This window comes from Drosophila ananassae, chromosome XR, assembly GCF_017639315.1.
Source record: "Drosophila ananassae strain 14024-0371.13 chromosome XR, ASM1763931v2, whole genome shotgun sequence".
Classification (NCBI taxonomy): Eukaryota; Metazoa; Arthropoda; class Insecta; order Diptera; family Drosophilidae; genus Drosophila; species Drosophila ananassae.
In genome coordinates, this window is record NC_057932.1 from 16,284,309 (window position 1) to 16,299,593 (window position 15,285).

General features: G+C 35.5%; 1 protein-coding gene across 2 annotated transcripts; it reads right to left on the bottom strand.

Moving 5' to 3' along the window:
- Nucleotides 1–4,696: 4,696 nt before the first annotated feature.
- On the bottom strand, nt 4,697–13,993 carry LOC6508274. 2 transcript variants are annotated; one of them, XM_001965445.4, is made up of 4 exons: nt 13,724–13,993; nt 12,538–12,586; nt 5,469–5,932; nt 4,697–5,395 (listed from the first exon to the last, which is right to left on the bottom strand). In XM_001965445.4, the coding sequence occupies exons 3-4, from the start codon at nt 5,601–5,603 to the stop codon at nt 4,949–4,951; spliced, it is 582 nt and encodes a 193-aa protein (XP_001965481.2). In that variant the 5' UTR covers nt 5,604–5,932; nt 12,538–12,586; nt 13,724–13,993; the 3' UTR covers nt 4,697–4,948. The 2 variants fall into 2 exon arrangements, with proteins under 2 accessions (XP_001965481.2, XP_032307881.1); XM_032451990.2 differs by lacking the exons at nt 12,538–12,586; nt 13,724–13,993 and adding an exon at nt 6,134–6,428.
- Nucleotides 13,994–15,285: the final 1,292 nt, after the last annotated feature.

Consider the following 15,285-nt stretch of genomic DNA (forward strand, 5'->3'; position numbering starts at 1 on the left):
GTAGAAATCACCTTAACACTTTCCTATTATTTTGAAAACTAAAAAGAATCTCACAGATATTTCCTATATATAGTATACCTCCAAAATTCTAGAGTCCAAGAGTGTAGATGTTTTTTTTTGTTTGAAAACCCGTAAGCTGGTCTAGAAAAGTTTTATGGCGAGGTGGCAAGTACCTGGGACCAAATGTCAAACTAAATCCGGGCGGCTTAAAATTTATGGATGGTAGGGTATCTGGTATTTGGTATTATGCCTACCTATATATAGGGTATATGCCCACTGATTTATTTTTATTTATTTGTTATTGTTACTGTTGTTGTTGTAAGGAAGAGGGCTTGCACAATTGAGGGGCTAATTAAATCAAGAGTTTGCCTTTTTTGGCCGGCTTTGTTTGGAATTATGTTTGGTATTGTTTCAAAAAAGGACCAACAGGACAGGACGACAGGAGAAACAGCTGTATAGATGGTCAGATAGCAGGACACACACACGGGCAGTAAGGACAAAGTATGACCAACAAACAGAGTATGACCTTTTTTTTTTTTTTGCGTGTAACCGTAAGGAAGCTGCAGGACGTGTCGCACAGCAGGGACACTACTCCTTGATTTTTGCCGCACGCCACCCTAAGATGCAGCTCGGGCTGCCAGGACCCCCCCCCAAAGGACACATATAGGAGGAACATATATCAAGGTGGCACACCGTGTAACCTATTGTGAGTCCTTTGGGAAATCGAGAGAAAATAAAAACAGGCGGCATCTAAAGAAAAAAAACACAAAATATAAAGATGTCTATATAAAAAGGACGAAAATACACACACTACAATTCGCACCCAAAGTAACATCTTTATCCTTGTGTTGTAGTCCTGCGATTATTGCATTGATGAGCTCCTGCTGCTCCTGTCGGTAGACACACACACACGAGGCACAACGGGATATCCACACACCTCACACACAGGACCTACCCCCCTCCTTCTCTTACTCCTCCACTCTCACCGTACAGGACATGCTAGGACTGGGACTAGGACCCCCGCCCCTCCTGTTTTACTTCTGCAATTCGTTCTGGACAAACAAAAATATTTATTTCGCTAAACAAAATTGAGCTGTTTTCGGTGAGGTCCTTTTGCACATTTCAATGCCCCGCCATTGTGTCCTGTCATGGTGTAATTTTTTAGCGGCGTAACGAATGCCAAAGGATACGCTTTAATTGCCGTCCAGCGTTATACAAAAACAAAAAATCCAACACACCAACAAGGATCCTCGAACATCGGAACCTCGACTTGAAGGTTAACCGACAGCCGCAAGGATATAGGAAGGACATGACCAAAAAGTAGAAGAAGAAGAAGAAGAACATATAGCAGCAGGCATCATTACACGCTGCTTAGCTGGCCAGGACCTGTGTCGAGGATCTCGCCCTCCTATCTAGCCTACCTACCGTACCGCACCGCACCGCACCGCACCGCACCGTATCGTATCCTTTTTTCGCAGGACGCCGAAAAGGACGAAGAATAGGAGGAAAAGGAGGTGTGAGTTGCGAGCTGTGCCCCGAGAGTTTAGTTGTTTTGATGTTTTTTGATTATGCGTAAAATCGGTCGCTTTATCATCAAAATCCCCCTCGGAACTGCTTCTGTAACTTAAACGGTTAGTTAAGTCCTTCTTTATTTGTTTATTTACTTATTTGTTTATTTTCCAGCCGATATCCATTCGCTTCAATCCGATTTCCCAATTGCCCTTGAAATTGCCATTCGTTATGGGCTTTATTTTGTGGAATTGGTCTCTGAATCTTTAAGGATTTCGGCACTTTTTTTTTGTATCTGTAGGGATGTAATGACTCAATCAAGGATCTCAAAAGGAAGTTCCAAGGGATTTATTTGTCTTGGAAGAAGTCCAAAAAGTTATTTTGATAAAAAATAAATATTTTTTAAAAGAAATATTAGAGTTTATTCATTAAAAATCTATATCTTATTATATTTATTTTTAAAAAGAATTTAAAACAAAAGAAAATCTTTAAATCCTTACCCAATTAACACTATATTTTGAGATTAAAAAAATATATAGAGCCAAAACATATTTTCAGCAATTTTTTATTTTTTATATATTTTTTTGTTGTTTTGCTTAACTGTTTTTTTTTAACTTAGAAGCATTAAAAAATGAAAAAATTAGATTATTGCTAAACATTTAATAACATAATAGTTTCTACAAAAAAGACCGAAAAAACATCATTTTTTCATTATAATTTTAATCTTTTTTTACACTAACTTATAAATTTAAATTTATTATACTTCTAAAAATGAAAATAAAAAGGAAAGGTCTAAAATAAATGTATTTTAAAATCAAGTAATTTCAAGATTAGACTCTCATTTTTTTTTATATAATTTTAAACTTAAAAACTATTTATTTTTTTCAAAAACATTTTTTTCCAATTTTTTTACTCTTACTTTCTATTGAAAACGAAATCATAAGTAAAAATTTTATTTCGGGGAGTTGTCAGGACCCTCGGAAGGCGTGGCCTGGTAGGCTCCCCAATTGCCAGTGCCTGTTGCCATCGGGTGTGTGGGTGTGTGTGGGAGTATGTGTCAGAGCAGTCATCACGGATTGGCCATCTTTTCGACCACAAACGAACACTTCCGAAGACAGGCAGCCAATCAATGACCGAAAATAACGCTCGAAGAGAGCGCCAAAGAGAGAGCGAGCAAACAGAGAGCGAGAGAAAGTCGTGAGAGAGCCACTCAAGTGCAAGGTGTGTGATTCTGTTTTTATGGAAGCAACAGGTTGCCGCTTATATGCCTCGTTCTCCCTGACAAAAAAAGCAGAGAGAGAGCGAGAGAGAGAACAGGTTGTTGAGCAAAGAAACAGAAAAATTTTAATGAAATGGAGTGGAAGTGGATTTTCATTCATAAAAATTCAATGTCCCTCTCCTTCTTCCCCCCACTATTGCTCTTTGGATGTATCTGCTTCTTCTACGTTTTTTTTACTCCGCTGACTCAATACGGTTAGTTGGGGAATTTACAGTTACTGGGGACTGGAGACTGGAGACTTGGGGACTGACGCCATTTGTTGCTGCCACGCGAACTAAGCACTCCCCGTTGATCGAATTACCCCCTTCAAAAAAAAAAAAAAAAAAACGGAGAAAAAGAAGAAGCCAGTAAAGTGGATAACGGTAAAATTAAGCAACTCAATATGGCAAAAATATAACATTTTTTTTTTAAATAATTTTTAAATAATATTATATATAGGATATATATAGTTTCTATATCACGCGACCATTATTGCCCGATATTTTAGTATAATGATCTATGAGTCACTGTAGTGTTCGGTACTTGGGGGTACTTGGGGTTTTCTCAATGAGTGGAAAACGCTTCGGAAACCTTCGAATGGAACGTGCCCCGATGGCACGAGCCATAAATCCGATCTATTGGCCCGATGGGTCACTGGGGTGGCTTAAATTACCAGCCAGTCCTATAGTCTAGGTAAATTCCAGGGTGGCCCCAAAAAATTCGAATGCACTGCGGCGAGTCATACCACTAAAATGGAATCTCTGACTACGATTCCGATCTATGGAATATACTGGTGATGGGTGTGGGACTCGATGAGGGAAATCCACATACAGATTACATTTTTTTTTTGTCATTATCTGCCTCGTGTACACCTGAACTGTATTACTCAATGTGGAGCGGAGCGATATACATATGTAGATGTGTTTGAAAAACCCAAGAACATGAATTTATAATTTTTTTATCTCTAAAAAAATAGACTTTGGGGAAAACTGTAGATAAAAATGTCAAAACCGAGACAAAAACTTGAATTCTTGAAGGCTGTTTGATTAAAATAATCAAGTCGTGACGTTTAAACATTGTAATAAATAAATAAAAAATATATATAATAACAAAAAAATTCCATTCATAAAAAAGTAAAGATAAATGACTATTTAATGTGTAAAATAAAATATTAAGATTACTACTAAAAATAGTAATATCTAAAAATATAAATGTTTGTAATATATAAATATTTAAATTATTCCTTTAATATTTAATTTGATAGACCTAAGAAATATTAAAGTAAAATCTATAAATCTTTGAAGCCAAACAAGTCCCAGAAATCGAATCCCATCGGATCCAGCTGATATGAGAATTATTTGAAAATTTAAGTAATGATTTCCACGAAAGGAAACTATTGAAAAATTTAACAAAAATTGATTTATTTTGAAAAGTATATTTTGTAATATTTTTAGGAATTAATATTTTTCAAAACTCACCTCAATGTTGGTCCAAAATCATCTCGTGATGAAATGATGAATCAAACCCTTAATGATTCATAAGGTCTGCTCTATATATTTGGATAATATAATAATATAGATAATATTAGTATTCAAGTCAAGTCGAAGTATTTTTTTGAAGCGACAATCTGAGACACTTGCCCAAATAGAATTATTATTTTAGTCACTTGCCAATTAGTCACTTTTAAGGTCACTTTTTAAATATTTTGAAGAACTTTGGTCACTTTAAAGATCCTGTTTTGAGATCCTAAACCTCCTTATAGCCCCCCAGAAAAAATCAAAATAATTTTTTTGAATGCTCGTTATAATAAATATTATATATTTTTTCTTTCACATAGAATCTAGCTTTAAAAAAAATTGTATCCTTAATATTATTAATAAGTTATCGAGCCTGCGAGGCAGATGTGTGATCTGTGTTTTTTTTTGGGGGGGATGTTTATAAATAGAGTGCATTATGTAATGGGGTGGGGGTGGGGATGGTGTTATGGATATAAATAATTCGTTGGGTTTTTTTTTGTTTTTTCGTGTGGAATAATAAGTTAAATAAATAATTTATAGCTAAGAGTGGGGGTCTGGGTGGGATTACCTAGCCTAGCAGCTTTGAGATTGCAATGGTCGTTTTGTATTTGTTTTTCTTTTTTTTTTCTCTCTTCTTGAAGTTCCAATTAAATCCGTGGACTTTTTAGTCCTCCGTCCACTTGCCGTAGATGCGCTCGACGATGGTCAGGACCTTGATGGTCTCGGCGTAGGCGGCGAACTGCAGTGTGGCATGCCTCTCATTGAACTTGTAGTCCGGTGTGGCACACTCCTCCAACTGGGACAGCTCCAAAGCCTTAACCACATTGTGACTGACCTTTTCGGAGATGTGCTTGTGAGTATATTCCCTTGAGGCAGATGCAAATTCTCCAGTTAGCTTCAGATGCTTCACGAAATCATCAAGGACATTGAGAGCGGCCAGAATCCGTGGCATCTCCTGGTCAACACCGCCCACTTCACCATGATACTCGAAGGCCTTGTCGATGAACTGCACCTGGGCCACCTCGTTCTTGAGAGGATGCTCCAGATACAGCCGATGCAGTTTGGTTTCGTGCAGCGCCTGCTCCATAGTCTTGTTGCAAGTGTAGTCCAACTAAAATGTGAATAAATAACAAATAAATAAATTAATAATTGTTGCAGGAAGGATGAGGAGATGAAAAACCTACCCATTCATCGGTGAGACAGATGATGGCCTCCTTGGTGTCCTGGACCACCTCGAAGGCATTCCTCAGCAGAGCGGCGTTCAGCGGGGCGTTCGACATTTTCCGAGCACACTTTCCCCGGGTGGAGGTGCCGATCATCGATATATTCCGGAAACTGGGCTCCAAAATCTCCTCCTCCACGGACCGTGGTGTGGTTGGGAAGATTTCAGATTTCAGGTTTCGGGTGGTGCGACGATGTCTCCGAAAACGCTTCACAGGATTGGCGGTGGGGTGGGGTCGTCGCCGGTGTGGCAAGTGTACGTATGGCAGTGATGTCTCTGTACCTGTACTGGTGGCGTCTCCCCTTTTATGGATAGCTAGCTCCGAGCCACGGGAACGACGTGGCAGTGCCGATGTCCCCGTCGGCCAGCTGGCGGCGATTGTGAAGGCAAGCAGAACACCAAACAGGAGCCAGGACTTGCTGGAAGCTATAAAAATAAAAAATATAAAAAAAAAAAATGATTAGTTACTTTTTAAATATTTAAATACTCTAAAAAAAAATCATCTGACTGGATGACACAGTTATGAAAATAATAATTATAGAACGACAGATATCTCGGATTTATGATGGATGTGATTCAGAGGCAGAGAGCTGGCCCGAAAATAAATAAAAAAAAAAAAAAACTTACACGCCAGACGGAAGCGGCTAATAAATTGGCGGGATGAGTGGGCAGTTACAGTTACAGTTACAGTGGCTTTAAGGGTCTTGGCCTGATCGGGACTCAGATCCTGAAGACGCTCCTCCAATAGCTCTTCCTTATTACAAGCCATTGTTATATTTATAATTTTTAAAATAAATAATTGGTATTTAAACTTTGGTATTTGTTATATATATATTATATTATTTTATTATAATAAACACTCGCGAATTGGGATAGGTCTTGGTGTCTTGGGTGTCGAGAGACTGGAGCGTGCGAGCTCTGCGGTGCGAGATTTGACGGTTAATGAGGAGTTGGGGCCGCACGCGGTCACTTTTTATACGATATCCGCGATATCAGAAACCGAAGCCCCACGAACGGCCGGCGGCGCGTCTCAGCGCGTGCCGACTCACACCAATACAAATGAATCCACACACAGATACAGATATACATTCATAATACTCAGTACTGGATACTGATTACTGGATACTAAGTAAAAAAAAAAATCAAAAAAAAAAAAAAATACAATTTATGCGAAAAGCAAAGCAAAAAAAAATCTTGCTTCAAAAGAAAAAGCAAAAAAGGGAAACAAAAATCTTCAAAGATCTCATCTCTCGATGACGATTTTAAAATAATTATTAAATTACTAAAAAATATAATATATATTTTTTATAGATTTTTTTTTTAACTCCTTTTTGATCTATCATTTTTTTCTGATTTCTGATCACTTTTCTTTTGATTTTCTTTCATATTTTCCAACTTTCCTTTTGGTATCTTTTGCTGTTTTCTTCCTGTCTTGCAAGAAAGTGAGTGGAATAGTGTCTTCTGTGTACTGTCTTCTGGGGGCCCTGTCAGCCCATCCGCGTAATTTATGCACACACGCTTCTTAACCCAAAACGGATGTCACATTGAATTCTTATACCCTAAACCTAAAAATGGCACTGGTTACTTTCCGATGAAGTTCCTGAATCTTAAGACCCTTTCAGGAATATCAGGGAATTTTTGTAAATTTATTTTAATATTATTTTCAAGCCAAAAGTCATAGAAATTGTTGGTTCACTTTTTCTTGCAAAGTTATTTCATAAATTTTAAAGTTAAATAGTCTTTTAAAAAATAGTTTAAAGTGTAAAGAATAAAAAAGCATAATATGGAATTTTTTGAAATTTATTTTCAAGCCAAAAGTAATAGAAATTAATTTTAAAAGTTACAATAGTCTCCAAGAAATATTTCAAATTGTAAGAAATGTTCGAAGAAACATATTTTCATTTAGTTATGATTTTAAAAAATGCAATCTTTCTTTAACTTTATGTAGTATTATCTTAAAATTATTTAATTTTTATGTTTTAAATACAACTAAGAAAGCTCCTTTAATCCCTCCTTTAATTTCCAAAAAAAATCTACCCAAGTTTCAATGATTTCTGGATCGAATTTAGTTGATTTTTGTTTTCAATTTTGTGCTTTGATGCTTTTTGCTTTTTAGTGCTTTGCTTTTTGAATGCTTTGCTGAGTTTTGTTGGGGTTTTTTTTGTCCTTTTCACTCTCGGCGAATGATGGACCTGCCTTGGGAATGACGCGTTTTTGCGTAGGCATTTCCGATCGAGCGCCCGGCACGTGTTCGTTGTGGTAACTAAACGGCCAAGTCGGACTTTAAACGGACTTCAGGTAAGAAATCACCTGCCCCATTCGGTATAAGAGACAATTACCAACTTACAACAAAAATAATGCTAATAAAAATAAGTAAAAAAAAAAAAAAATACCTTATAAAATTCAAACTCTTCTATATCTCATTCATTTATTTTTCTCTCTTTAAGCTTTACTCATTGTTTTTATTAAAAATTTTTTTTTTTTTTTGTTATGACGGGAAGACGGGAATTTCACCGTCAAACTGCTTGAAAATCTCCAGGGATTCGATCCAAATTTATTTATAATTTTATTTTATTAATTTTTTTTTTGCCATAAGACGTAAGTTCTGAGAGAGTCGGAGGCGGGCATAGCTCCCTGAAGATTTAGAATTTCAATTGGAAAAGTTCATTTCGTCAAAAGTGAGACTTTACCCATTTACTGGGAAGAGCCCAAAAGATTTTCTGACTTTTGATAAATTTCATTTTTACGTAATTGGTTTTTTATGATTTTGTCCGTCCTTGGGTAGGGTTCTTGGTAGTCTAGACCTCTTGAAGTTTTAAAGAATATGACTAGGATCGGATGACTATATATTATATGCTATATATTATTTCATTGAGAATATTATGACTATCTTTGGAGTGCATATTATGAGGCAATCATATATAATAATATAGATTTTCAAAAGGATAGAAATACAGGAAGGACTCTATTCCATTTGATCCTGTTCCATCACTCTGTTGCTAGCCAAAAAAAAAAGTGAAAAAAATTAAAAACCAAAAGTTATATTAACCTAGTAAGAGCAAAGGCAAAAAATAAAAGCAAAGTCAGCTATTTGAGCTTTGTTTACTGCCAATTATCACACCCCCAAAGGTGTTAACTAAGGCCACGCACACACATCTACATATCTACACACATCTGTGTATGTGCCTTCCAGTAATCCATCCGACTTGTCTCTGTAAACTTTCAACGTCAGTCCCTCCAGGGAGTTCCGCTATCTAATATTTATTTTCTTTTTTTTTTTTAGCAGTGTAAAAAATTGTATTTAGTTCTTGTTATTTTTTTATTGTTTGTGTTCCCCTTTTAGAAATGATCGTGATTTTCATGTGACGTGTCACTAAGCCGCAGTCTCGAGATCTCAATGAATAATGGAGCCTTTACTAATACCCATATGGATCGTATTATTAAATATTAGTGTAATATTATTATTGAATTAATATTGAAAAATAATTAGTAGGATTTGCGCTGAACTATATGCTATATCTCGCCACAGGACTCACTAGAAAGCAGATTCAAACTCTCATTTAAGTCCGAGTCCTACATCCTTCCTAAATAATTACAAAATTCCAACGCGCCAATTAAAAATTCAAAAGTTCATCTCTTGGCGCCAAAGTCCAGGACAATGTGACCGTCACCCGATCCTCCTCTCTCACTCGCCACTCTCCACTCTCCGCTTTTCGCACTCTCCACCTCCTTCGCCATTCTCGCGACGCTCTTCTTCTCCTTGCGATCAGTATCCTTCATCTCGCGATTCGTGGCGTCTAGTATCCCGTTAACTGCTCTCGTTCTAACTAATCAGTGCCTGAAACAGTGACTAACTATCATAAGTAGGCAGTACTAACTAAAATGCCATTAATTAAAATGATTTCTGTGCAAAAACAAGTGCAATCGGTCGGGGGCGAGTGTCTGTTTTTTTGGGTGCTGTTTTTTATGTGTTTTTTGGTGGCATGCCCCGAGAAGCCGCAATTGGTTCGGTTTTTCTTGCCTTATAAGGGCATAGTCCTCATGTGTTTGTCCCTGCAGCTGCATCTAGTAGATACACTGCTCAAAATAGTGTCCCAAAAGCCAATTAAAGGAAAAATAAAGGAAATATAAAAGTGTCTTTTTTGCTTTTGTTTTTTTTTAGTGAGTGACTCAAGTGCCGTTAGTCGAAATAAAACCGCTATATGTGCCGCTCTTTGGGGCAGAAGAGGGGGAAGCAGCAAGGAAACACTAACTAGGATCTAGTTAGTTTGTGTTTTAAGAGTTAATTAATTGAAAATTAAAAACAAATTAAATTCTCGAAGCCTGCCTCCCCCCGCGAGTGTCTATGTGTGTGTGGGTGGAAGAAGTGGACAACTTGCAGCAGCCGCTGCGTCGCCTAGGCAACGGTACAGTTGACCGCAAGAGCGGCAATTATACATAGGGAGGAGCAAGACAGACATACATACATACCATATATTACATATGTACTCATGTATGTAAATAACAATCTATGTATGTAAAAAGGAGTAGAGTATGGAATGTAAATAAGGATCCTACGGAACTTCAGTTCAAGGTAAGTGGCATACTCTTATTTTATTGGTTTTGTTTTTATACCCTTGCAGAGGGTATTATAATTTTGGTCAAAAGTGTGCAACGCAGTGAAGGAGACATCTCCGACCCTATAAAGTATATATATTCTTGATCAGGATCACCTCCTGAGTCGATATGAGCATGTCCGTCTGTCCGTCTGTCCGTCTGTCTGTTTCTACGCAAACTAGTCTCTCAGTTTTAAAGCTATCGAGTTGAAACTTTGCACACACCCTTCTTTCCTTTGCAGGCAGTATATAAGTCGGAACGGCCGGGATCGGTCGACTATATCCTATAGCTGCCATATAACTGATTGATCGGAAATGCCATAACTTTGGTGTTTTTTAAGTTAGAGGGTTGGGAGTTTCTACACATGTTATATTTGACCAATTTATCTTGTGTACAAAATTTCATAAGGATCGGCCGACTATATCCTATAGCTGTCATAGAACGATCGAAATTGGCATAACTTTGGTGTTTTTTAAGTTAGAAAGATGGGATTTGGTACAGATTCTATTTTGGGGAAAACAATCTGATCTGCCAATTTTCATAAGGATCGGCCGACTATAAACGATCCGCTATACATCTAATAAAATAAGATGGGTGGCGCCACCTAGCGGACTGCGACTGAACTGCAAGGGTATATCAACTTCGGCTCCGCCCGAAGTTAGCTTTCCTTTCTTGTTAAATATATTTTTTGATAAATATAAAATATATAAATATTTCATAAACATTTCATATTTTATTATTATGTTTATATTATTATATTTTATATATTAACTATTACTATATATATTTTTTGTTTAATTTTAAAATTAAAAGCTTTACTATTTATATTATTCATATTAAAAAATAGACTTAGTCGTCCTGTTGAATTATAGCACGCGACCCAGTCTGCTGATTAATAAATAGTAGATAATTAAATATTATGAAATTAATAAATTTCGTAATTTTTATGATTAAGGTTGTCAGACGTTTTTTTTTGAATTTATAGAATCCTCAAACCTGATAAGAGTCGAATAACCGCATTAATGAATAATCAATTAATTTAATTATTGAGCAATATGAAATTTAAAAGTAGAGAAAAAATGTCTGAAAATTGTTAATTATTTTATTTCTATTTTAAATTGCCAAAAAAAATACTGCAATTGGCTAAGGAATTATTTAATTTTCAACTAAAAACGTAAATGAATTTTTTGGGAAAATCATGAGAGTTCGAGACAAACATTTCCGATAAACATAAGTTCCAAATCTCAGGAGAACTCGAACTCTGAGGCACAACTTATTTCCATTTTTTGTACATTTTTCGTAAGATATATTACATTTTTCGCAGATATTTTGTTCGTAAGAGCAGTTGACGCAATCCGGAGAATGAAACTGAGTTTTATGAACGGAAATACCCCGGAACGGAAGCGTCCGTTAAGTGTTGACGGTAGTGGGCCGTACTGACCACAGACACTACTGTGAATGGCAATATTAGGAAAGCTAATAACCAGTATATTAGCTGAGGTATAGCTGATGGGGTAAATCACACGGGATGTTTACCCTCTATTCTATTACAATCTCCGGGTCTTGCTTCGTCATCATAGCTCTCTATCTCCCGATTTCAGATCGGATATTCGAGAGAGATAGTATATATGTACATATATACATACATATCTATCGGATGGCACACTCACTTATTTACCCAGCACATTATCTTATGAATGAAACGCTGTGGGAAGCACTTGACGAGCACCCCCCGAGCCAATCTTTAAGCCAAAATCCAAACAAGGGGCTCGGACTCGAACTCGGACTCGGACCTGGACGCGGCCCTCGGGTGAGAGAAGCGTCTATTTTTGGCAATAAATAGACGCTTCTCCTCTCTCCGAAAGCGCCAAAAAAAAAAAATAAAAAATAAAATAAAAACTCTTTGCACAAGTCATGATGCGATTGTTGGGTGCGATTTGTGACGCACTGGGGTTCCCTGAACCCGGCCTAACTACCTTTCGGGCCAATAAAATAGTTAACAGACACTCACAGTTCTAAATCCTGTTTGCAATCTGCCTACAGATATTCGACAGCTGTAAGTGAGATGTTATGCAAGTGACTAACGCAAATATTTTTGTTGAAATATTATAGTTAAAATAGTGAATTAAATAATAGTTTTTTAATCTTTTTTTCTAAGAAATTCAGACTTTATATTAAGTATACGCACTGTGGAATCTTAGAAACTTCATCTTATAATTAATAAATATTTTTTAAAATAGGGTTTAAATAGTTAAGATTAATTCTCTTCAAAAATTCTTAAAAAATATAATAAAAAACTAAAAAAAAAATCTGAATCACTCCATATCAAGTATACGCCTAGTTGAACCCAAGCAACTTTTGTCATATCAAAATACCAGGTATATTTTAGGTCTACGACTTATCAAGTATACGCCGGGTGGTACCCGAAAACTTACCTCAAGGTAGAGTTTGCCTTAAACGAGTCAAAATCCAAACAAACGTGGCCTAAAAAATAAGCATAAAAAAGAAACAATTATTAGAAAAACATATTTAAACAAAATATTATAATTTTCCATTTCATCTATCAGAGCTTTAAACAGAAAAGCTATAGTTTTTGCAAAAAAAAAAGCTTAGCAATTTCCATTGCCTACTTTTCGGCTGTGAGTTCAAAAGCTTTCTTCTTGACCAAGTACAGTAGTGGCCACAATATTGTACACCTGCGTTTGGGCCAAAAGTTAAGCTATAGAACCTCTAGAATTGTTGTTTCTCATTTCGGTTTTGATTTATTTGTGGAACTGGTTGTTACATTTTGTAGGGCCAAGGGCGTATTCCGAGAAACGTCTATTTTATTAAATATACTATATATTTTATGTAATATTGAAATAAAAACCCACAAAGGTTTATTTTCTTGGAAAAAACCAGGTTACATACCAAATATGTACTTTAGTGTGATATACCTTGATTAAGTCTGTTAATTAAACTATGAATTTTTGCACTGAAAAAATGTTAAGGAATCTTAAAGTTTAATCATAATATTAAATAATCATTATGTTCCTAATCTTGGCTACATTTTTTGGGAATGCCCCAAAAGAAATAATTTTTCTTCCCACATTTGTCAGACATTCTGTCACTGGCTCTCTCGCTCAGGCTGCCTCTCTCTTTTTCTCACACTGTAGTTCTGCTTTCACGTGCTCTCTCTCATCATACACTGAGAAATATTATTAATTTTCAATAATTTAAAGTTTAAAATATAAAAAAACACAAGAATCTGTTTATTTTTAGCTCGTAAACTGTTTTATAAAATTAAATTTAAAGTACTTATTGTAGTTTTTTTTAATTCAAAAATTTTATAATAATTGATTATTTAAAATATTTATATATTAAGCTTACAATTGAAATAATTATTAGACAAAAATTAACTCGAAATTGTATGAAACATAATTCATAAAAAGAAAAATCTGAAAAAATGATATAAAATGGTATAAAATGATTTATACGTTTGTTTTTAAGCTTTTTATAGTTTATTTTTTTAATTTCTTTAAATGTTCCCCTAAAATTTCCCTTCGCAATTATTCTCAGTGTATTATTTCGACGCCCTGCTCTCGTGTGTTTTATGATAGACCGCGATCTGTGTTTACTCACCGTTTCTGCTGAAAAGTTTGTTCTGGCCGAACTTTGTTAACACACAGCTGTTTTTTTTTAGCCAAAGACGTCGATACCACTGGTTATCCCACGTTAATTACGGCTCGAAGACAAAAAATTGGGGTTCACAGCGGAACACAGTAAAAAAAAACAAAAACAGCAACAATAAAGGGCTTAATTGGTCTGAAAATGTGGGTATTTTGAAGATACAAACAGAACCGGCGAGGTCGACTGATGAAATTGAACTGAAACCAAAGCTGGAGGAGCCGTGGAAGGTAGTGCCGGCACTGCTGGCGTCGACAGAGCATTTGCGGTTTGTTTAGTTCAAAGTGCACCTGGAAATAATTGACCTCCTCCCCTTGCACCCTCCTCCTCCTTCAACCTTGATGGGACAATTTAGTAATAACTATCAGAAACAAAAAAATTATTAACAATTTGTAAAAGCTATTCTGCAATATAAACAAATAATTTTAAGTCAAAAGCACGTACAAAACAGGGGTTTAGGGCCAGGCTTATTATTTGGCACGCCACTGTCTTGTGGGTTTGTGTCTCCGCTGGGTGACTAAATGGGGAAATGGTTGTGTTTCTTCATAAAAAGGGCTTTATTTTGTTCACAAACCAAAATAAGTGACACAACAAATATATAAATTAATCAAATAAATAAATAATTATTATAAATACATATATATCAATATAATTATATAATAGACATGATTTATTTGAAATAACTAAAAATTACAACTCGAAAACAGCTTGAAAATTACCTAATGCATAATTGGCACAGCTTTTGCTTTATTTATTAACTTATTTATTTATAAAATTGTTTATTGAACTAAAAAAAAGTCTAATAACAACGTTTTAAAGTGGGATTAGTCATAAAACCTTTTTTTTTATAAAAAACCGGTATTTGTTATATGACCATAAAAATTGGAATATCTTGGACATTTTTTATCCGATTTTGAAATGGTATACCATTTATTAATAAGGGCTGTATTCCCCTTTTTTCTGAATTAAAAAATTAGCAACATAATTTTTTTAGATTTTTATGAAAAAATTATGATGTACCCCCTTAAAAATTTTTGAAAATGGGGTCAAATTTTTGAAAGTCTGTTTTTCATTGAAAACGATAGTACTCGATGAAATAAGATCGGGAAGGTATAACATTTGCCGATCGGTCGAGAATTAGCCAAGTTATGGCTAGTTGGGATTAGCGTTTTGGCCCAGTTAGTCTAGGTGCGGGTTTTCGCTTTTAGCCACACATTTTAGCCAATATTTCAAGAATTTTACATTCGATTCCAAAACGGAATACCATTTTTGAATCAGGAAATCAATATCTTTCAAACTTGATTCAAATCTGGGCAACAAAAATTTTTTTCATTTTTCGGAAAAAATCATGATGTAAAGAATTTTAAAGAATTTAAAGAATTTTCGAAAATTGAGTCAAAATTTCGACTCTCAGATTATTAAATAGAATGAAAATAGGCGAAGAGCTAAGATTGGGAAGGTATAACATTTGCCGATCGGTTAAGAATTGGCCAAGTTATTAAAAGTTAAGCTTAAGA